This window comes from Thermobia domestica, chromosome 3, assembly GCF_964235325.1.
Source record: "Thermobia domestica chromosome 3, izTheDome1.hap1.1, whole genome shotgun sequence".
Lineage (NCBI taxonomy): Eukaryota > Metazoa > Arthropoda > Insecta > Zygentoma > Lepismatidae > Thermobia > Thermobia domestica.
The window spans coordinates 285,332,672-285,355,829 of record NC_137456.1 but is presented as its reverse complement, the minus strand read 5'-3'; the positions used below and the strand labels follow the sequence as shown (position 1 = coordinate 285,355,829).

General features: G+C 35.4%; 1 protein-coding gene across 2 annotated transcripts in view; it reads left to right on the top strand.

The window, feature by feature from the left end:
- LOC145681108 (synaptotagmin-12-like) overlaps positions 1 to 19,162 on the top strand; it is a 607,941-nt gene extending 588,779 nt beyond the window's left edge. For both annotated transcript variants that reach the window (XM_081752521.1, XM_081752520.1), the window contains exon 8: positions 18,639 to 19,162. In XM_081752521.1, the coding sequence (XP_081608647.1) occupies positions 18,639 to 18,809 (171 nt within the window). In that variant the 3' untranslated portion in view covers positions 18,810 to 19,162. The remainder of the gene's footprint in view (positions 1 to 18,638) is intronic.
- The last annotated feature ends 3,996 nt before the right edge of the window (positions 19,163 to 23,158 follow it).

Here is a 23,158-nt window from a genome sequence, read left to right as displayed (position 1 = left end):
GTATTCTATATATAATGATGGTACCAATTTGTAAGAAAAAAGGGAACATGTCCTTTACTAAAGAGGGAGTGCTTGATCCTTTGTCCTTTGGTTCTTTGGGAAACTTCAAAAGGACAGATCGCCCAACATAAATCATAGTGTTCCAATTCCTTAGGGAAAGCCAGAGACAAAGAGAATTTAGTGTGACGTCAACGAACGAACAATTGCAGAGAAAGGAAGAAAGACAAGGAGAGGGGGGAAAAAAAGTCATCTTGGAAGGATAAAAGGCGAAAGGGTTCGAAGCAAGGTTATGCGACTTTCACAGGAGGAAGACAACTACCACGTGATAGAAGCAAAAGAAGGAAGCTGATTATTCGTTTCCATGACAACAGTTCTTTCTGTCTCTCTCTCTTTCGTTCTTTGTTCACTTGGTATGACGTTCGTCTGCTCATCCGGTTATTCGCCGTTGCCATGGAAACGATCGGCTTCCAGGTTATTGAAAACTGGACCTTTATACCACACACATACACACTTAGACCGTAGGCTTTCTCTTACAATGAACTTCTGCTGATTGACTCTGGATGACTAAATGTATTAAAAGACCATAAATATAAAAATATATTTATATATAGAAAATAAATAGGTCATCGCCAAACTTTGAGAAACTAACAATACAAATAAATAACGTATCTGCATTAAGCTCAAATTAAGTTTATTACCGCTTCCTATAAAAGTATCTTTCTTTTATTTAAATATTAATTTGAACTTTAAAACAGCTTTTAAAAATATTCCAGAAACGAACTTTCCAGAAGTAAGAAAACATATAAATACATTTAGGATTTTATCTGTTTTAAGAACTTGAGGTTAAAAAGAAAATTGGAAATAAAATTATTGAGTTTCATTCAGCAATATCCCAATTTACTAAAGATATATATATATATATATATATATATATATATATATATATATATATATATATATATATATATATATATATATATATAGTGGACTCTTTTTAATTCGAAGTGCAAGGGGACAAGAAAAAACTTCGAATTATCCATCAACATTCAATTTCACATATATAACAACAAACAAACCAAAGTACTCTGCATCAAAAACATATTTCTATGGTGTAGACTTTAAAGTAATTTATTATTTGCGTGATCGAATAACGCAAACTAACAAATGACATTGACTTCACATAATTCAAACTACGTGTATAATGGAAAATATATTACAACACTACAACATACATTGAATAGTCCAAACCATTAAACACCAGTAACAATTTGAATATTCTGTTCTCAGTTTTAAGAAGTCGTAAACCTCATTTGCTTAAAATTTGATTGTTTTTGTATGGTCAATAAATCTTGAATTTCATGTATTGGGTGGAATACGATATTCATAACATTTGGTTGACTTTATCAACAATTCATCTTAAATCTTCAACCAATTCTGAAACAAGATGAGATTGCCACACGTTCTCTATCTTTACTTCTTCTCCAACTCACCTTCATCTTTATCATTACATAGATTTTCTATTCATCTTTTGTATTACTGTTCCCAATGGAAGCATCTAGATAACTGAAAACACGTTAAAACTGTATTCTCTGTTTACGTATGTCCAACATTAAACATTTTCAACTGTATTTACTTGGAATTATCCAAGTTCGAATTAACGAGACTTCACTGTATATATATATATATATATATATATATATATATATATATATATATACAGTGGAGTCTTGTTAATTCGAACTTGGATAATTCGAAATATTGGATAATTCGAACAGAAGTCCATTCCCCTTGAAAACTGTATTGAAAACAATAGTAAAAAATCGTGGATAAAACGAACTTTTGAACCTATCTTTTGGATAATTCGAAGTAAATACTGTTGAAAATTTTTAATTTTGGACAGATGTGAACAGAGAAATACAGTTTTAACGTGTTTTCAGTTATCCAGATGCAGCCATAGGGAAGAGTAATATAAAAGATAAATAGAAAATCTATGTAATGATAAAGATGGAGGTGAGTTGGGGAAGAAGTAAAGATAGAGAACGTGTGCCAATCTCATCTTGTTTCAGAATTGGTTGAAAATTTAAGGTGAATTATTAATAAAGTCAACCAAATGTTATTAATATCGTATTCCACGCAATACATGAAATTCAAGATTTATTGACCGTAAAAAACAATCAAATTTAAGCAAATAAGGTTTACCACTTCTTAAAAGTGAGAACAGAATATTCAAATTGTTACTGGTGTTTAACTGATTGGGCTATTCAATATATGTTGTAGTGTTGTACGTAAATATATTTTCCATTGTACACGTAGTTTGAATTATGTGGAGTCAATGTCGTTTGTTAGTTTGCGGTATTCGATCACGCAAATAATAAGCTGCTTTAAAGGTAAAGTCTACACCATATGAATATGTTTTTGATGCACAATACTTTGGTTTGTTTGTTGTTATATATGTGAAAATGAATGTTGTTGGATAATTCGAACCTTGGATAATTCGAAGTTTTTTCGTGTCCCCTTGGACTTCGAATTAAAAAGAGTCCACTGTATATTAGCAGCAGCAGGAAGAACAAGGTTTGAATGTATACTGGATCTGCTGCCATACATTACAAATCTTAAATATTTTCTAATAATAATAATAATAATTGGCAGTGTCTTGAAGATGAGGTAATATAGAACTCTAACGTTTTTGTGAAAATAGACTCTGCAAATAAACATTTTAACAAAGTGGTCTTTTCTTTCACATTTTGCTTAAAGAACTAGTGTAGCTTAAACAGTGTGTCAACTGAAGGGATAATATTTAAAATAAATAATTAGTCTCTTCGTGTAACGTTTTCACTTTTATTTTTAAAATTAAAATCATAGTATCTGTAGAGTTATTACTGAAAGAGTTATAAAATAAGTACAAGATTCTTTATAGAATTTCTGAAAAACTTTCGCCCGAAAATAATTTATCTCATTAGTGACTGAGTCGCCTTTTCAATGTGTGCTCGAAACAAATGAATTATATTCCATTATAGTGTTAGTGACGAAACATTTATTTATGAAGTATTAACAAAAACGTTTCAGAGAAAACAAACCTCACCTCACTAGTGTTCTTGAATTTTTATTTTAGAAAAATATATTATCCTAATCAGAAATGACAAACTCTCCATCTTTGTGTCACGTTAATTTTAATTCTAATTCTAATTCTAATTCTAATTCTAATAATAATAATAATAATAATAATAATAATAATTAATTTGGCAATTTAAAATTAGTAATATACGTATACTACTAGTTTTATATCTTACATAGAAGCTGGGTCTAATTGGCTAAAGAATAGAAGTCAGTGGAGAGCTTTTGTGTACGCGACTTTAAATCTCCGGGTTCCATATATATATATATATATATATATATATATATATATATATATATATATATATATATATATATATATATATATATATATATATATATATATATATATATATACTAGCAGCGTTCACCCCGCTTCGCTGCGGTCACCCCGGAACGCAATAAACTTTGTTACTTAGATAATTTTTACTTTTTCGCTTTCAAGTGATATGATAAAAACCATAGAAGATTGCAGTAAATCTTAACATTATATCGCCTGTCATTTATGTTAACCCGCCCCGCTTCGCTGCGGTCATCCCGGTGCTGGCATATTGTAAAAGTGTCTGTAAAAATAAGCAAATCAATTAAAAAATTTTAAACAGAAGATTCAAGCTATTTTCCGCTGTATATCGCCTGTCATTTATGTTAACCCGCCCCGCTTCGCTGCGGTCATCCCGGTGCTGGCATATTGTAAAAGTGTCTGTAAAAATAAGCAAATCAATTAAAAAATTTTAAACAGAAGATTCAAGCTATTTTCCGCTGTATATCGCCTGTCATTTATGTTAACCCGCCGAGTGACACGGTCATGCGGGTTGCATATAAATACGTTTATTTTTACCTATGATGAACTAATAACAAAGGATTTGTACGTTATGGACACTTGAATGGTCAATTATCTCAAGACACTGGTAATTAAAAATTAAAGTGATATGATAAAAACCATCTAGGGTCCAAATCCTAATAACCCCCCAAAAATGAAAGAAATTGGTTCAGCCGTATTAGCGTGATGAGCGGACAAAGGATTTTGTACGTTCTCTTTTATATATATATATATATATATATATATATATATATATATATATATATATATAATGTACATAAATAAATAGGCATAGATACATATATTCGTATATAGGAGGAAGGATCAAATGAAAACCTCAGAAATGCAATCAAATGCAATGCAATAAACTAGGGCGATTGCTTCGATACGTGGCAGTAATATGCCTTTAGTTGCACTTAATGATCGACAGGTGGCATAGTTTTGCTGGAAGAACAACAAACGCAGCAGCATCAGTATCAAGATGGCCGCTTCGCTGTCGACAAGCACCACGTTAGAACGTTTGCGTGTTACTTGCCACGGTGTTACTTGCCACTATTGGAATTTCGTGTTACTTGCCACGGTTACCTTATCGCATATTTATCTGTCAATGACAGCGTGTCCGTTGCCACGCACCTGCATCTAGATTTGGCCTTGAAGGGGTGGGAGTAATTTCCCAAGTAATTTTCAAAGCAAGGCAATCACCTGAAACGCAAGAAACAAAGCAAATTTCTGATTTAAGAAATAGGAACCTTGTTACAGAAGCGTCATTTCAAATTTTGCTTGGGGGGGCTAAGATCCCTTGAAATAAGGAAAATTTCGCGTTTTTACTGATTTGCTACTATTCTGTTGATAAAATCTATATAAATCTCAAACTCAGGGGGGAGCAAATGCCCCTCCCTGCCTTCCCTAAATGACGCCCCTGCCTTGTTACATTTATGCGTGACACAAAACTCACAAAACTCGCACGAAATACAAGAAACAAAACAAGATTCTGATAAAAGGAGTATTCTTGCAAACCTACACAAACAATTGAAGTTATTCAGTAATTCGAGCGCTCATTTTGCCGCCTGAAAGCATGGAAGAAACGCAATGATTTATATATTACATCACATTCGATCCATACTCCTAGGTGGTTCTAATAGGAACCTTGTCACTTGCGCGTCGCACGTCATAATGATTATAAGTGGGGTTTGTGGTGGACAAGCACCGTGTAGATGGGTTTTCCCATTTCCTCCCACTTTCTTCATCTTGCCATTTCATTCATTCTCATCATCGCCGTCTCCTTTAGCCTACCCGGCATAACCGTGGAACAAAACTCCAAAGTTTCATTTCATTTTCATTTCAAAATGTAATAGACTCCAGTGTAAATACCTGTGTTTTTTTTTCTTGGCTGGGAAGCTCATTGCAGTTTCTTACAATAGCGAAAAACACTTTCTCCCACAATTTCTTCTCTCAATTTATATCTGAATATTTTTGCAAACTTTTCTTTTTATATAACGCTGGGTGTTTCTCTATTTCCTCATTTTTTCATTGTCTTTACCACTACTATAACACTAGTTAACAAAGGTTTTGTTACATAAAAGCAAATACCTGTTCTTAAAGGAACTTTTTGCGCTGAATTCGAATATGCACTCGGTTTTTCTCCATCACGTACAATTTTCCCGTAACAGAGGGATTTTCGGGAAAATCCCTCAAAAATTTCCCTTTTCGTTTATTTTACACCCCAAGATCTTGTCCCCTTGCATATACTAACATAGAAATTATACCTAAGTATACTTTGATTCATATTTAACAAACCCTCCAAGTTTCGTAATAATCGCTTTATTCTTTCTAGAGAAATAAATATGTTTGTATGTATACTGTGTGTACTGTTTATTGCACCTTATAGTAATGCTTTTAGATCTCTTAAGTTGAGGTAAAACGTTTTGCTTTATTACCACAAACACATATATAAAATATAATACAATATAATTTACAAGTGTGACAATTTACCATAAACAATAATACAAATGTACCAAAAGGTCATGAAAAGACAATCAAAACTATCACAATATATGAAACTTCCATTGGGTTACAAAAACGTACACTACTTCCTTCTTTTGTAAGAAATGTTGCATTCTCTAACAAGACTCCAACAATAGTCCCCCATCATTGAAGGATCCCATCGTCCCTGGTACCTTTTCTCCATTGCCATTATATCTTGGTGGAATCTTTCCCCCTGTTCGTCGATGAGAGCACCTAGGTTAGCAGGAAAGAAGCTGAGGTGGGAGTGCAAAAAGTGGATTTTTAAAGACATCCTACAACCCAACTCTTTGTATTTCTGTATCATGTCCTGTACGATTTCTGTGTAACTCTCAGCTTTGTTATTGCCCAGAAAGTTTCGCACAACACACTTAAATGCTGTCCAGGCAGCTAGCTCAGCACTGTTTAACTTGCTGTCAAAGCTATCATCAAGCATTAATTTCCTCATTTTGGGGACCAATAAACACTCCTGCTGAAATCTTAGCATCACTCAGGTTAGGGAACTTATCTCGCAAATACTGGAAACCTTCACCAGATGTGTCCATGGCTTTGAAAAAGTTTTTCATAAGTCCTAACTTGATATGAAGTGGCGGTAGTAATATCTTATTAGGATCTACCAAAGGAGCGTATTTGACGTTGCATTCTCCAGGTACGTAATTCACTCTAGGTTCCCATTCCTTCACTTCATAATGTTTGTCATCAGCTCGGCTATCCCATAAACATAAAAAAACATTGGTACTTCGTGTAACCGCACTGCAGTCCTAATAAAATACCAACTACCTTGAGATCACAACATATTTGCCAACAATGCTCCTTGTAATTTATAAGATTTAGCAAAGTTGACATGCTGTCATAGGATTTCTTAATCTTCACTGAGTGCGCAAGTGGTATAGAAGGTCTTTTATTTCCATTATGTAAAAGGACAGCTTTAAGGCTGACCTTTGACGCGTCGATAAATAACCTCCATTCTTCTAGAACGTAAGGAATTCCTAGCTCCGCCATCAACCCATTTATATCCGTACATACGCACACATTATCTTGCATTGAGAAATAGCTTGAAAATTGAACATGCCTTTTCCTGTACACTGATATGTTCGTTTCTGCATCCAATAAGTTCCACTGCTGGAGCCTTGATCCCAGAAGTTCCGCCTCTTGTTTTGTCAGGTGCAAATCACGGACTAGGTCATTAAGTTCACATTGCCGGATGAAATGTGGCTCGCGAACACAGTCAGGGATGAACGTTGGATCCTTGGATGTACATGTTGATGTCGATGGTTCATCAAGGTCATGATCATCATCAGAGTCTTTTGGCCATATCTCTTCCCAGTTGGTAGGGGGCTCGGGAAGTGGAAGTTCATCCCCGTGCGGAATAGGTCTAATTGCGGATTTAACGTTGGGATAACTTATTGTGTATTTGCTTTTTTTAGAATGTCCCTTAACTACTGTGAGACAAAAATAACAATCATCCAGATGGTTGGTGGGTTCTCTCCACACCATTGGTACAGCAAATTTCATGAACCTCCGTTTCCCTTTGGCCCATGCAAGTAAAGTGACGTAGCACGACGCACAAATTATGTTGGGTGCCCAAGTTTTGTCCTGATCTCCCACACGACATCCGAAATATATATAATATGCTTGTTTCACCGATGGCGTAATGGATCTACACTGTCCTTTAACTACAAACTGGCCACACACATAACAAAAACTATTTGGTGAGTTAACACACGAACGCCGTCCTCTTGACGCCATTGTACTGATCACAAACTAAACTTCTGGTCTTAGTTAGGTATAATGCCGTTAAGATCAAACATGAAAGCACTCTTAGCAGCAAAGACAACTTTGAAAGTGAAGTAGTGTTAAACCACACGTCAATATAAAAATGTACAAAACTCCCTCACCAGGTGTCAAGAACACAAGAAAGAAAGAAATGCGCGGGGGGAGGGGGGAAACGATACCGTAGTGGAAAATTCAGACTGCATTAGTTCATTGTTGTTAACAATGAGTCTGTATTCCATTCTTTCTTTCTTTTGCATTCTGTTACATTTGATAACAAATATTGATAACCATTTCATGAACAAAACGAAAAAACTTGGAGAATTGTATATATATGTATTAAGATATACATATACTGTACGTTTAAAAAAAATATACGTTGGAAGTACATTCTATTTTTATACGCGTTTCTAATTTACAGAGAGCAATACAAGTGTGTTGTTGACTATTGTAAATATTCATTTTTATGTCTGTGTTTGTAGTAATAAAGCAAATCCTTTTTACCTCAACTCAGAAGATCTGAAAGCATTACTATCAGGTGCAATAAACAGTGCACACAGTATACATACAAATATATTTATTTCTCTAGAAAGAACAAAGCGATTTTTACGAAACTTTTAGGGTTTATTAAATATAAATCAAGGTATACTTAGGTATAATTTCTATGTTACTATATGTAAGGGGACAGGAGCTAGGGGAATAAAATATCTGAAAAAGGGAAATTTTTGAGGGAATTTCCGGAAAATACCTCTGTTACGGGAAAACTGTACGTGATGGAGAGAAACCGAGTGCATATTCGAATTCAGCGCAAAAAGTTCCTTTAAGATCAGGTGATTTTTCTCATGTAACAAACAAAAAGTTTAAATTTGTTAACTAGTGTAATTAAAGACATACGTGTATTAGCTTCCATTGCAAACACTTCTTTTCATACTCTACACACAGAGCAAACTGTTATGTGAAAAAACTTGTAGAAAACGTCTATTTTTTATCTCTCTGCTTGGATGTACCTCGGCAACTTTTCTGTCGCCGTCGCCGCAGTGAGCGGACCCCCATAAGACTTAATGCATTTTTAGATGTTGCCCAACTGTTTCGTCGCCAAGCTGTTGCCTTAGGCCTACCGCTCACTGGCAACATTTTGTCGGGCAACTATCCTGTTGCTCTGGCTAAATGCATTCAGTCTTATGGGAGTCTGCTCACTGAGACGACGGCGACAGTTAGGTTGCCGAGGTGTTGCTAAGCAGGGTGACAGCAGGGCAATAGCTCGGCGACGGAACAGTTGCGCAACATCTAAAAATGCATTGAATCTTATGGGAGTCCGCTCACTGAGGCGACGGCAACAGAAAATTTGCCGAGATATCTCCAAGTAGAAAGGTAAAAAATAAATGTTTTCTACAAGTTTTCTACAAGTGTAGCGCGTGAAAAGAAGTGTTCGCAATGGAAACTAATACATTCTTTGATTAGGGACTAGCATGTCTTTAATTAGTGATAAAGACTATGAAAAATTAATTGAGGAAATAGAGAAACGCCCAGCATTAAAGAAGAAACATATATAAAGAAGAAATTGTGGAAGAAAGTGTGTTTCGCTGTTATAAGAAACTAAAATGAGCTTTCCAGCCAAGATAAAACAGCACAGGGAAATTATTCCCACCCCCTCAAGGTCAAATCTAGATGCAGATGCGTGACAACGGACACGCTGTCATAGATAGATAAATATGCGATAAGGTAACCGTGGCAAGTAACACGAAATTCCAATAGTGGCAAGTAACACCGTGGCAAGTAACACGCAACGGTTAGAACAGCGTTCGGTGATCCGGTTTTTGAGCAGTGAAAGTGTGAAATCAATTGAAATTCATCACAGGATGACAGCAAAGTATGGTGATTCGTGTTTGTTCCTGCAGCAAGTATACGGGAGGTGTAGGAAGTTTATAAGTTGCATAACATTTGTGGAGGATACTCCTCGACCGGGACAGGCTCATTGCGTAGTGACCGAAAACATTGCGTTAGCGGAACAGCTTATAGAGGAAAACAGGCGTATTACGCTGAATGAAATCGACACAATTATGAATATTAGCTTTGGTTCAGCGTTCAGCTTAACACATTGATGCTCTACGTAGATACGCATCTCACATGCTTCTATTATTTACACACTGGTCTATTAAATGTTATTTAAAAATTTGTTTTAAAAATTTTATAAATAAGTGGATCCGTACAGTAAATTGATACTACCATTTAAAGCTCATATTTAATAAAATATACACCCTGTTTCAAAAAGAATATACGTATTACGAAGAATTATTTTGTCCAAACTATCGATCGCTGCGCCTCGGCTCGACTATTGGAGGAAGAACGAATACATAGTCTAGTTTATATTAATAACAGCTAGATGTCAGTTGTCTTCTGTTTTGCTTGGTAACCGTCATATGTTTAAAATGGCTACTCCGCAGCAGAAATCATTTTGTGTTCTCAAGTTTGCGAAGTGCAATTCCGTGATTATAGTGCAAAGACGTTTCAGGTTGAGGTACCAAATTGATCCTCCGAATGGGTGGAACATTCGCAGATGGTATCAACAGTTTGTAGATACAGGATGTGTGTGTAAAGGAAAGAGTCCTGGCCGCCCTCGTGTTCCTGAAGAAAATGTTGCACGAATTCAAACTGCTTTCCAACGTAGTCCTTCAAAATCAATTCGTCGTGCCAGTCAGGAGTTACAAGTGTCGATAACAACAATATGGCGTGTTTTGAGACGTCGGTTGGTTAAGAAGCCGTACAACTTACAGCTGTTACAAGCTCTGCGTCCTGATGACAAACGCAAACGTATGTCATTTTGTAACGAGATTCTGAATGCTATTGACAATGATAACGCTTTTGCACAACGCATCGTGTTCAGTGATGAAGCGACTTTCCGTGTTAGTGCTCAGGTAAACAAACAAAATGTTCGAATTTGGGGCCTACAGAACCCACATGCAATCATTGAACATGTACGAGATTCGCCCAAAGTCAATGTGTTTTTTGCGACATCCCGATCATCTGTTTGCGGCCCATTCTTTTTTAATGGAAACACGGTTAACAGTCAGCAGTATCTCGCTATGTTACAAAACTGGTTATTTCCGAGGCTGCACGAAGACAACTTCTTTTCCAACAAGTCGGGGCACCCCTCACTGGAGTCGCCAAGTGCGTGAATATCTGAATGAAAATCTATCGAACCTTTGGATTGGTCGTCAAGGAGCTGGCGACTTAGCATGTCTCAGCTGGCCTCCACGGTCACCGGATTTGATACCCTATGAGTTCTTCCTGTGGGGTTTCGTTAAAGACAACGTTTATGTACCATCACTCCCACAGAACCTGGAAGAGTTGAAGAACCGGATCCGTACTGCCATAACATGAGTGACGCAGGACATGCTTGCCCGAGTATGGGAGGAATTTGAGTATCGATGTGATATTGTTCGTGTCGCTGATGGAGTGATATTGAACATCTGTAATTTGAACTTTGAACTGTAATTTGAACTTGAGAGGTTCGTAAATATGTGTGTAAAATTTCATATTCGTATGTCTTAAAGTTTAATAAACATATGCATTCGAAATACGTATATTCTTTTTGAAATAGGCTGTACTTTAAATAGTATAAAATCCACAGTTACTACTCGTAATAGTACAACTTCTGTCCAGAAAGTTCGGTGCATGATTCAGACTGCTCACCGTCGTAAGAATGCGTTCACTGCGCTTCCTGTATCGGACAAGTCAATACATGTCTGAACAAGTTCCCGAGCGGAGGCGCTAGGAATGTGCTTATCGTGTGTAAACAGCACATTGTAGAGTGAAGGCGTAGTAATCGAGGTCGAAACCAAAAATGGATACCGTACCAAAATGGAGGAGCGAACAAATATACTGTTCTGTTTCAAACTTAGAAAATCAGCAAAAGAGACTCATGAAATGCTGATAACAGTTTACAATGAAAGTGCTGTCTCCTTGAAGTATTTGAGTGGTTTAAACGTGTCGAAGAAGAGCGGGACACCATGGAAGACGCCTCCCGATTTGGCCGGCCTGTAAATGCACGCATCCCGGATAACGTATAGAAGGTGAAGGAACTTTTTGCACAGGATCGTCGTGTGACAGTGCAAATGATAGCAAAGAAAGTGGGAACTATTTGTGAGACGGCCCATCTCATAGTGACACAGGATTTGGGTAAACGCAAGCTTTCCTCCCGACTCGTGCCCTACACTTTGACGCCGGAACAAATGCAACTTCGACTTGACACTTGTGGAGACCTTATCGACATAGAGGATCGAGACCCACTTCTGAAAACCATCGTCACGGGCGATGAAACTGGTGACTGAGGTATGAGACCAAAGGCAAGCATCGAAGTATGGAGTACACCGAAGAGCAAGAAGGTGCGAAGTGAAAGTTTCCGCATCAAGACAATGCTCGTAGTGTTCTTCGATTCTGAAGGTCTCATCCATGAAATTTCTCCCCACGTTAAATGCCGCTACATACGTGAAAACACTGAAACGTCTGCTGCAACAGATCAAATGGCTATGGCAAGCAAGGCGATTGAACTCTGATCCACGATAATGCTTGGTTTTTCTGGTGCAGCAGATACTGGACAACAGGGGAGTTTTGTCACCCAATCATGTGCCCTAATCCTCATACTTGTTTTCCACGGACGTGTTCTTGTTTCTCAAACTGAAATCAGGCATGAAGGTCTAGAAGTTTTCTGACATTTAGGACATCCAACGTAATATTATGACCCAACTGAGGGCAAGGGCGCTCATCAGGAGTAGGCAAGGTGGGGCGCTGGCCCTCCCAGGGGAAATTGTACTTCTTGAATATCGAAAATCCAATAGAATTTTTACATTAGTTACAGCAAAATTTGAAACTATTTTTGAAACATTGCTTATACTTGCCCCCCCTTGGAAACCACAACATGGGCGCCCTTGGCTGAGGGCCATCTCTAAAGACAAGTACGCCAGGAGTTTCCAAGGCTTGTACACTCGTTCTCAGTAGTGCATTGTCATCGACGAGGATTACTTCGAAGGACGGCAACTGCTGTTTCGGACAAGACAACAAATCCATTCGAAATATAGACACGTTCACCAAACTTTCTGGACAGAGGATATATATATATTAGTTTACATTATGCATAAAATGTACAGGATAAATACAGTATTTTATTTTCACACAACACACACACCTTTCAAATGTGAAATACGTATATATGAATTTTGTATGTTAAATTCTCGAGAAATCAACCTAATTCTAAATCAAAAACAGATTTTTGACGTGGGAGACCCGGTTTGATTCCCAGCGAGATTTCATGTGGTTCGGATCCCACGTTAAGTTGTAGGTCCACTAGTACATAGACATAATGGCTAGTAGTATTGGACTCTCACCCCGAAAGGTTAGACCCCTCCCAATAAAAAATTCTAGTGGGCGTCTGCTTAGGCCTCTAAATACATTGTCTTTTAGTAGATGTTTTGATCCCTGCATCCTTTATCCAATTTAAAGAGAATGGTTATTCAAAGTAAACGCGAGAGAGAAACTATATCCTTTAATAATTAAAATAAAAGTCAGGATCTATTTTTCTCCTCTTTTTCGTTAGTCAGAACTTTTTGTGAACGAATGCAATACACACCGCAGTGCGGTCCCTTTAAAGTTAACCTCAAAGGAACTGCGACATCTGCGGATCAACTTAATAAAAATACAAAAGGAATAAACAAAAAAATAAAAGTAATACTAGACGTGAACAACTAAAAGTTACAACTGCCACTGAATATAGCAAACCAACTGAACTTCCAACTTTCAGCCACAGCCGCCATTTTTATTCTTCTTTGCCTTCGTTTAATAAGAATGGAATGCAAAAAGCAAAACGAAACAAAATAAGAAAGAAAGGAAATTTCGTCTTCTTCTCAGCAAATTTAGTCACGAATGTAGCAGACAGAAGAAAGAGAAATGAATGCAATTTGTGAAAAACAAAAAGTATACGTGAAGGTAAAGTAAATGTTTCATAAAAAAGAAGCATACTGCCACTTTAAAATATCCTGCAAATTTATCTTCGTATAAGACTCTCGTATATATGATACAGGAATACTGGTGTAAATTGAAATTGTTACATCCAGATGGAATTGGTGGAATGTCATGAAATACAAAAAAAAAAAAAAAAAAAAAAAAAAAAAAATGTAGGGCGCTATGAGAGAAAATTATAAATTGAATTCCATCAGTCTGTGATTATTATTGCTTAGCATGATTTTTAGTAGATTGGTTGATTGGATTAGATCTTTAGTGTCCCTTTCAGCACGGAGGCTATATGAGACGTGGACTCACAGTTTAGGGTGGAGTTCGAACTACACCGAAACAAAAATGGAAGATATTCTGGCAAAAGTCGAATAAAACTGGCACGACACCACCAGTGACATAAACACCCTCGTCGAACAGTGCTAAACCATTTTGAGAAAACTACCTACGAAAAGAAGCTGGGCGTTTAGGTTCCACACGATCTGATTCAAAAACACTCGGCCGAATTTCTATCTGCGAATCAGTGTTGCCAGGTTGGCCTACAACTAGTGGATTAGGCGATATTTTAAGAGCCCTCGCTACCAGAATTTCAAATTGGGCCACACGCTTCTTTCTGGGCAAATTTTAATTATCTACAGGCTATATCTCTCCAACAATTTGCTACTTTTCTATTTTTATATATGAAATCACGAAATGTTAGTTTTATGAATACAATAAAAGTTTTGTTTTTTTGAGTATTTTATTTACAATGATCAATGAACAATAGTTTTTCCTATAACTAACATGTTCGATACTAGCACAATTCTTGTTCTAGTACTTTTTAATCTCCAGATCTGACAACACTAAACTGTTGTAAAGTTGATGCTGTTGCAACATCACTGACAATGTTGCTGTCTTAGTTAATGTCTGGACCTAATAGTTATACGAAGCTGTGTAAACATGAACATCGAAAATTTGTGTTTCTGTATTGTCCATATTAACATAATATGTAAGTGGAGTTACAATCAATCTTCGAAAATTGGTGGCTCTCAGCAGGCCCGTAGCCAGCCCAAAAATGTAGGGGGGGGGCTGGTTAGGGGGGAGCGATCGAACCATATTATAGTTCTTTTGCAAACCTACTGTGAAACTTTTAGGGTCCAGCAAAAATTTAGGGGGGCCCGGCCCCCCTAGATCTCCCCTGGATACGGGCCTGGCTCTCAGGTAAAGACTTTAGCAACTGAATTACAGAAGTGAGAAATAACTGAATAAACATACTGTAATTAATGTTGTAAAGTGTATTTCAGAGCCCACAAAAGTGACTGAAACAAACATATCTCCTTGAAAATGAGAAAATTCGCCCATTTTATACTATCACTGCCTGCCCAGGTCATTGCACACTGCACTTCTACTGCAACTGATGTAATATGACGTTTGTCCTAACACACCACCGCCAACAACTTGAAACTGTGGTCGCCGCCTAACTATTACTAACCCAGTCATCGTCTGACATCTGACATTTTTATGTTTGGACTACAAATAGTTCAAATCCACTACTTTTGGAGCACAACATCGCTACTTTTTAATTTTCATATCTGGAAACACTGATGCTGCGAATCTCTATTGAAACGTAACGAATTCTAGTAATTTCTAAAGTGCTCTCGAAAAGTGATCACGAGAGATGAAAAGTGGATAACGTACAACAACAATGTGCGAAAAAGATAATGGTTGAATCGAGAAGAAGTTCCACAGTCTGTGGGATTGTATATCACCAGCTGCTGCCTCCTGACAGAACGATAGACAGACCTATAGGCTACTGTCGACAATTCAAAGTACCTAACAATTCTAACAAAACGACTGCAACTAGTCAACAGAAAGGGTATTGTATAGCATGCTGACAACACCAGATCCCATGCATTTTTAACAAAGCGTCAAAAATCGAGAGAACTTGGCTAGGAGGTTTTAATGCATCCACCGCATAGCCCGGCCTTGGCACCATCCGACTATCTTTGTTTCTGTCTCTACAAAATCCTCTGAGTAGTGTAAGTTAGTTTCAAAAGAAACCCGTGAAAATCACTTGTCACAATTTTACAACCAGAAACTACAGAAATTCTAAATTGACGGAATTATGGTGTTCCCGGGAAAATGATGGAAGGTCATACAACGAAATGGCGATATGTTATTTCATGTTACGTTCAAAATAAATAAATGTAATCTAAATTTTGACCTCCAAATACTCAATACTCTTTACACAACCTGAGGGAGCCGATTTCTCTAAAAATTTGGGGGGCCCATTCAGATGCAGAAGGTATATATATATATATATGAGGATTTTAAGACAAATTGCACTCAAATTATCCCAAATATTGTATATTCATAAATACAGTAGGAGGACCCACATGAGCTTTGGGGGGGCCCGGAGCCCCCGGGATCGGCGCCCTTGCTTGTAAGTAAATTAAATATCTTTCATTTGTCATTTGTATTTGCATTAAATTGGCACTGCAGAAAATATTAAAGGAACCGTAAGACGGGGTTACTTAGCACCATATGTAAGGAATTTTAAAGAAAATCGCATGTAGCTTACAAACGTAATCATTTAGAACACTGTATTTTAAACATATAATAGCTAGATATATAAGGAAAAGATTCGTGCAAGTGCATTACTAAACATTCAGCATGACCATGGTTATTGAAATATAAACTTTGGTACAAAGTTACCCCATACGTGAAGATACTTTGCCCCACATACAAAAAGTATGTTCAACATACCAACATAATGTTTATGTGCAGTTTTCCCTCCAATATTTATACATTCCACTTCCTACACAAAACTGCATGCAGTCTACAAATATTGATATTAGAATTATGGTACCGGTATCGATACTTACTATGAATTAACGATATTTGTAAAGAAAATTATGTATTTTCTGGTACCAGCACACGAACCACATTCTGATAGTTTAGCATATGTTCCACAAAATTGCCTACTCAGGAACAGAAAAAAAATGTCCGTGAACTAATTTGCCTTAGTTGCTCTTTAGGTCGAAAAATATCATCCCAAGCGTAATCAGTGGAAGATTTACGGGGTTTGGGGCTTTCAGGCTGAAGCTCACCCAAATTGCATGATTTCTTTTTAAAAATTCTAATGTTAGTTATTCCTATGCGTATTAGCTTCAAGCCCCCAAAAACGTCTAGTGATTTGTTCTGAGTGAAGCCCCTCTCAAACTATTTTCCTGGATCCACCACTGCTCGTAATTTATTTTTCAACAATAAATTCATTCCGGCATGTACCTAAATAAGAAATGTATCTAAAATTAGAAGGCAGGAGGTACCAGTAGTAATAATTTCCTATCTACGGGGTTACTTTGGACCGGTGCAAGTAGCCCCGATTAGAGGCTGAACCCACCTTCTTCCATTTTTATTTTTTTACGACTTTAAAACGTTTCACATTTCAATTTCAGCTATTGCCTATTATACACAGTAGTATTCTACGAAACTGACTTAACTTTGGCGGAAATTTTTATAGGCGATATCTTTAACATTTTGTCGGCATTTAAGTACAGTGACTGCTTTCCATACCTCTACAACAAACAAACCCTCCGAGTAATTAGAACTGATGTTAACCGCCAACATTATAACCAATCCCTGGACCTCAATCCCTCTACTCATTTCAAAATTAACATGGCATTTCTAGACATTTTCTATGTTCTATCTTCACACTTTGCCCAAATTTATATCTCACCGCATATACAGTCTGCCACTAAGCACCCTCTTTTCTCTGTTTCTTTTGGTGCTGAATCCAGTGCTAACAATCATTTTCAGCAATTGAATTCACAAAATCAGAATGGTCCCTTGTTAGACTTTCTCAAATCAAAACACAGTGTATCCTCTCTAAAAGACGATATCGAACATATTACCGATTATCACTTTGCTACAGAGTCTAAATTCGCCACCAGTGGCGTATTTACGATTTTATTTCGGGAGGGGCTTTGCTAACTTTCGGGGGGGGCCTTTGCCTGGAAATGTGAAAATTCTGCAAGATATTTCATTTACTTTACTATACTAAGTAAGATTTCGGGGGGGGGGCTTAAGCCCGGAAGCCACCCCCCTAAATACGCCACTGAGAATAACTCCATGCCATTCATTTGACCAGTTGCATTTAGCAGTACACCCACTAGCCATTGTTTTCCATGAAAGCGGATTAACGGAACGTAGCATATGAGGTTCCAAGGGTGCGAATCAGCATCAAAATATGTGTACAATTGAAACAATCAAACTATCCGTCATCTCGAAGACATACAAATTGAGGCAGTCTCAATACCTTTACAGAACTGCTTACCGACAACCTGCTGACGAAAATGATTCTTCTTACACAGAATAGTTCATAACTTCGTACAATAAACATTGTAATTTTACGTGTCAAATTATTTCATATTTTCCATATTATTACACGCCCATTCAGTTTCATGTAATCTTGAAATTATCTTTCAAACATTATGGTTCAAGTTCTATTATTTCTTGTGCAATGCAGCATATACATGGGAGTGTTGGTACTATCATAATTCGTATATGATCATTTGATCTGACATTCTCCCATAGTATGGAATTCTTACCTGGGGTTTGATGTGGGTTTAGAACTACTTTTACTGCCTCAGAGAGTCGAAACTGGACTTCTAGCTCTAAAAATGTAAACACTAATCATAAGGAAAGTATAGATCAAATTATATTGTAAAACCATAATATTTTTCTTTAGGTTAAATTGCAAATAACTTCAATTTTCTTAATCTAAAAATATGCCGTAAACTTGAGTGCACACTTCTAATTTTAATTAAAACTTCAGCAAATTGTTGCTCACATATGTTGATTCTCATTAATTTCCAGCCAATATTTTGTCATGTGAGTAATTAGATTTGGTTTTTCTTTTTAGACTATCCAGTTACGGGTTACAGTAGCAGAGAATACTGGCGAAGCGAGGGCTTACTCTATTGGTCACGTGATAGTTGGATCTCAAGCTTCTGGCAAAGCACTCTCTCACTGGAATCAAATGCTCTCATCGCTAAGGAAACCAATTGCTATGTGGCATCCGTTGAGGAAGTAGCAGCCTTAATTTATTACTTTTGAAAGAATGAAACATGGGACAGATGATGATCAAGAACTCAACAAAAAGTATTAATTATCGTACGAATGCTAGGTTAATTGACGTTTGGTTTGACAAAGAATGAAAGAGGAAAAAATAAATACGTGTAAGCGTTATTGTAACTAAATTATGTACTCGAATGAGTTAGTTTGTCATAATGAAACCGAAGTTACATAATACATAATTTGTGACAAATTATTGATTTTATTTATGATTATTTTGTACTGCGTTGCTATAAAATAATCAAATAATATGCCGAAACTCACTTTTAAAAATTCTGAATTTCTATTTTAATTGTAAATTTTGTAAAGTAAAATAGCTCTAAAGTGAATAACATTAGTTTTTTCTAAATCATATATATTCTGTTTCCATCTTTTCAGTTTGTTAACATTTCATATAAATATTAAAGTATGATTGTTGTATTTTTTTATGTTTTTAACATTGAGTTAATTCAAAATAAATATTTATTAAATTTTAATGAAATAATATTTATTTATTTTGAGTCTTTATAATATATATATAAAATAATTCATTGAATTTGTTGTTTTACAGTTCTGAATAATAGCACAAAATTGAACTAAGCAAATTATACATAAAATTGAATGATTAATTTGGAAATGAGATAAGTTAATGACTTAGTAAAACGAAGTTAGTTTTGTTCGGAGTTTGTTACTAAATATGAGTGCTTAAACCACACGTAGTATGCAAACTGGAGAATATATTAACTCATTACCCGCCACTGTCTCATTTTAGGATGTTCAAAATAATCACTACAAGGTAATACAAGAAATAAAATTTTGTCCTTTTGGGTCAAAAGATCCAATACATTTAAATCAAAAATTTTCTTGTAGGCCTTATATCTGGAGAACTACATATAGTGTAGCCAAGCTCAAACCATCAGTTAACTCAGTATGATGTGCTTATTCCGTTGAAAATACGAAAACTCGATTAAGGGTCTTCAAAAATTATGTGGTCCCTGATCCTAAAACTAATTATTGGCCAAGATCGCTATCTTTCGATCCATTTTTGGTTTTCCTAAAATTCTTGTTAGAAACTCTTTGTCTTAGTAGGTAGAAGCATAAAGACATGCTTTAATATATCGATAGACTTATTCGAACGAACAAACATGTAAGTTAGGACTGATTTGAAATCTCATGACCGAAGAATGGAACGCTATCTTTTAACTTTAAAACATATATACATAGTTGAAATCATGCTCATAATGTTTTCTCGGATGTTGTAACACACATATATAATTAAATATTGCGGCCTCAGTTCGTTCAAAATTACTTTAATAATCACCGAAACTTACCACTTTAATTATTTCAATAAATTAAACTATTTTTGTTACTTTTAAACTGTATTTCCTTAACACATAGCATTCATTTTGCAGATGTTAAAAATACATTTCAATCAACTATGGCTTCCTCACTTATATCTTTAACAGCATAAATAAAACAAGTTTAAACAAGTCTGGGCACAAGATTTGTTATCATAAGGTTCCGGACTATTGCCCTTGTTGCCCTAAAACTAAATATACATAAACGTCATCGTTATAACGTATTATCTCCAATTACATAAGTTCCAATATTTCGTCTCATCGAGTTCGGGCGGTTAATGGGTTTGGGAATAAATATAAAAATAAAGTTTACTAAGTTACTTTATCATCAATGCCTTAACTCATTTCTGAAATATATCATTCAATTATAAGTTGATTATTTATGAATTAAAGACAATAGCTATATAATAAGCTAGCAATCGATTTTGTTTTATTAATGCATTTCGTTTCGAGATGTGTTACGTAGGCCTATGTCAAATTGTCACTTTTCATGTGTATGTAATGGGCACTAAGTAATTAAGGTTCAGATTAAGATAAGGGAGACTTTGTTAATTTGTATAAAAATGATCTGTCTTCTGTAAAAGAAAAACACTTAAAAATAGTGTTGAATTCAGACTTTTGTACAAGGGGGGCAGTAAAATTTAAGGGTACATTTAAAAAAAACACACACACACTTGCGGATTTGGTCTGCCAAGATCATTCTAACTCAATTTTTTCCAAGGAATGCCGTAATGCATAAAAAGTACAAAACACAGAAACCTTTCTTTTAAAACCACTGTTAAAAACCCTGACATTACACTTCCATGTGAGAGACATTACGACTTTTTGCCTTCCTCCCTTGCTTCCAACAGTGCAAGAAGGCTTCTGAAACAGCACGTGTCGAAACCTACGCAATACATATGTAAAGAATGAGTCAGGAGGATGAAGGCTAAATTTAAACCTTGTTCGGGGCTATTCTATATATATATATATATATATATATATATATATATATATATATATATATATATATATATATATTAGCAATTCCTTACTATAGTGCTTCACCTCCCAATCTTTTTTATATCAACATTTCATGTCAATCCTAGCTCTCCTTCCCCTCTTCGTGCTATATTTACAAAAAGATATTGCCATTTTTCCATAACTAACGTTGTAAAGCGTTTGTGTGGGTCTTTATCTAATTTCCAAGTTTTTAGTTGACTTCGACTTTGTACGAGAACGGAGTTTGTTAATTAGAACAATTAGGCTGGGCGAAAGAAGATACTAATTTTCTAGTAAAAGACACTTTTACTTCCGAAAAAAAATAAACAGAAAAAAACAAATATTTCAATGCATGTATGTAGATATTCTATGGGGCTCAGCCCCTCCCCCCTCTCCCTTGAACATGCCTGAATTCAACACTGTTTAAAAAATATCTTATTAAATTATCCCACCCAATCGCTTGGTGTAAAAACTAAAGAGAAAAAGATGTGATTATAAGACTGTGTAAGTAATGATTTCTTCTTTTTCTGTGACTCTAATGCAGCAGTATGTGGCTGTATGTGCGTATGCATGAGATACATTTCCTTAAGAATATATGAGAATGGTGAAAATTACTTGATTGTATATGCATTCTTTTAAAATAAAAGAAGAATATATATATATATGTATAATTGGATCTGATTTGGATAGAAATAAACCAAAGTGCATTCGTTGCGAACATTGTAAATATTATTATTATTATTACTTCAAGTAGACCTATCAAAATCAAGACAAAATCTACATCTATATAAATGTATGTGAGCGTGAGCGTGTATATGGTATTTAAAATGAAAATGTTTTTTAAAAAAATGTAATAACGTGTCTTCATATCTTTGCCTTAATGTTTTGTCTTTAAGTAGTGTTATGATAACAAAAAGAAAAGAAAACCTGGTTATAGAATGCAGTTTCGTATATTTTGTTTTCGTTTAAAAGTAAGAACGAATGTCTATTACTGGAAATAGGATAAAATTAATTTGATATCTGTGAGTACAATGCAGATAAAAGATTTTGTGCACATTGTTATAATATTGTTATGAGCTACATACTAACATATCACTTCGTTAAGAAAACGCTCTTTAGGTTATATCCGATATCTAACTTTGCATTGTACTTATCGTATGACTGAGAACTAAGAACGGTATAACATAATATGATAAATATTTTCTTTATGTATATAGCAACTTGTATTCTTACATTCAACTAATCCCTTTGATCTTGCCATTTAAACAAATTCAATGCGACTATTTGTGTTAACTATTTTCTTGATGTTTCTTTATTTGAAAGGATAAGATAAAAAAAAAACTATATTGAGATCATTGCGTGGTGTTGAAAAGGTAATTTTAAACAAATAAGTAAATAAATAAACTGAACTAAACTGAACATATCAGGAATAATTCCCTAAATGCACTGTCAATACAGATAAATACATAAAGGGCCTATGCGCTTTCAATGATGTAAACAGACTTGGAAGAGATGGTTAAAATTCAGCTCAATTCAGCTCAAATGTGGAAGAGACTACGCAGATTCTATATTTTAAAAGCAAATTGTCCCAAAGTGGATGGAACATACTCAAAAAGCACGAAAAATTAACCTTAATGTCAATAGAAAAATTAATGAAAAACAAATAATTCCTCAACTTATCTCAAAAACCAAAAGAGGGAGATGGCTGAAAATTAGACTAAATATAGAACAGACTATACAGATTCTACATTCAAAAAAGAAATGGATGGATGGAACATAGTCCTAAAATGGATGGAACATAGTCAAAAAAAAAAAAAAATAAATAAAAATAAAAAAAAGTCACGAAACATGGAAAAGTCAAGTCAATGGAAAATCAATGAAAAAATGAAATCGTCCACATATCTTCTTTTAAAAAAAAAAAACGGTAATAAGGAAATGGCTAATAGAAAGCTTATTGCAAAGACATAGTGAAGAGCTTAGAAATGATGTA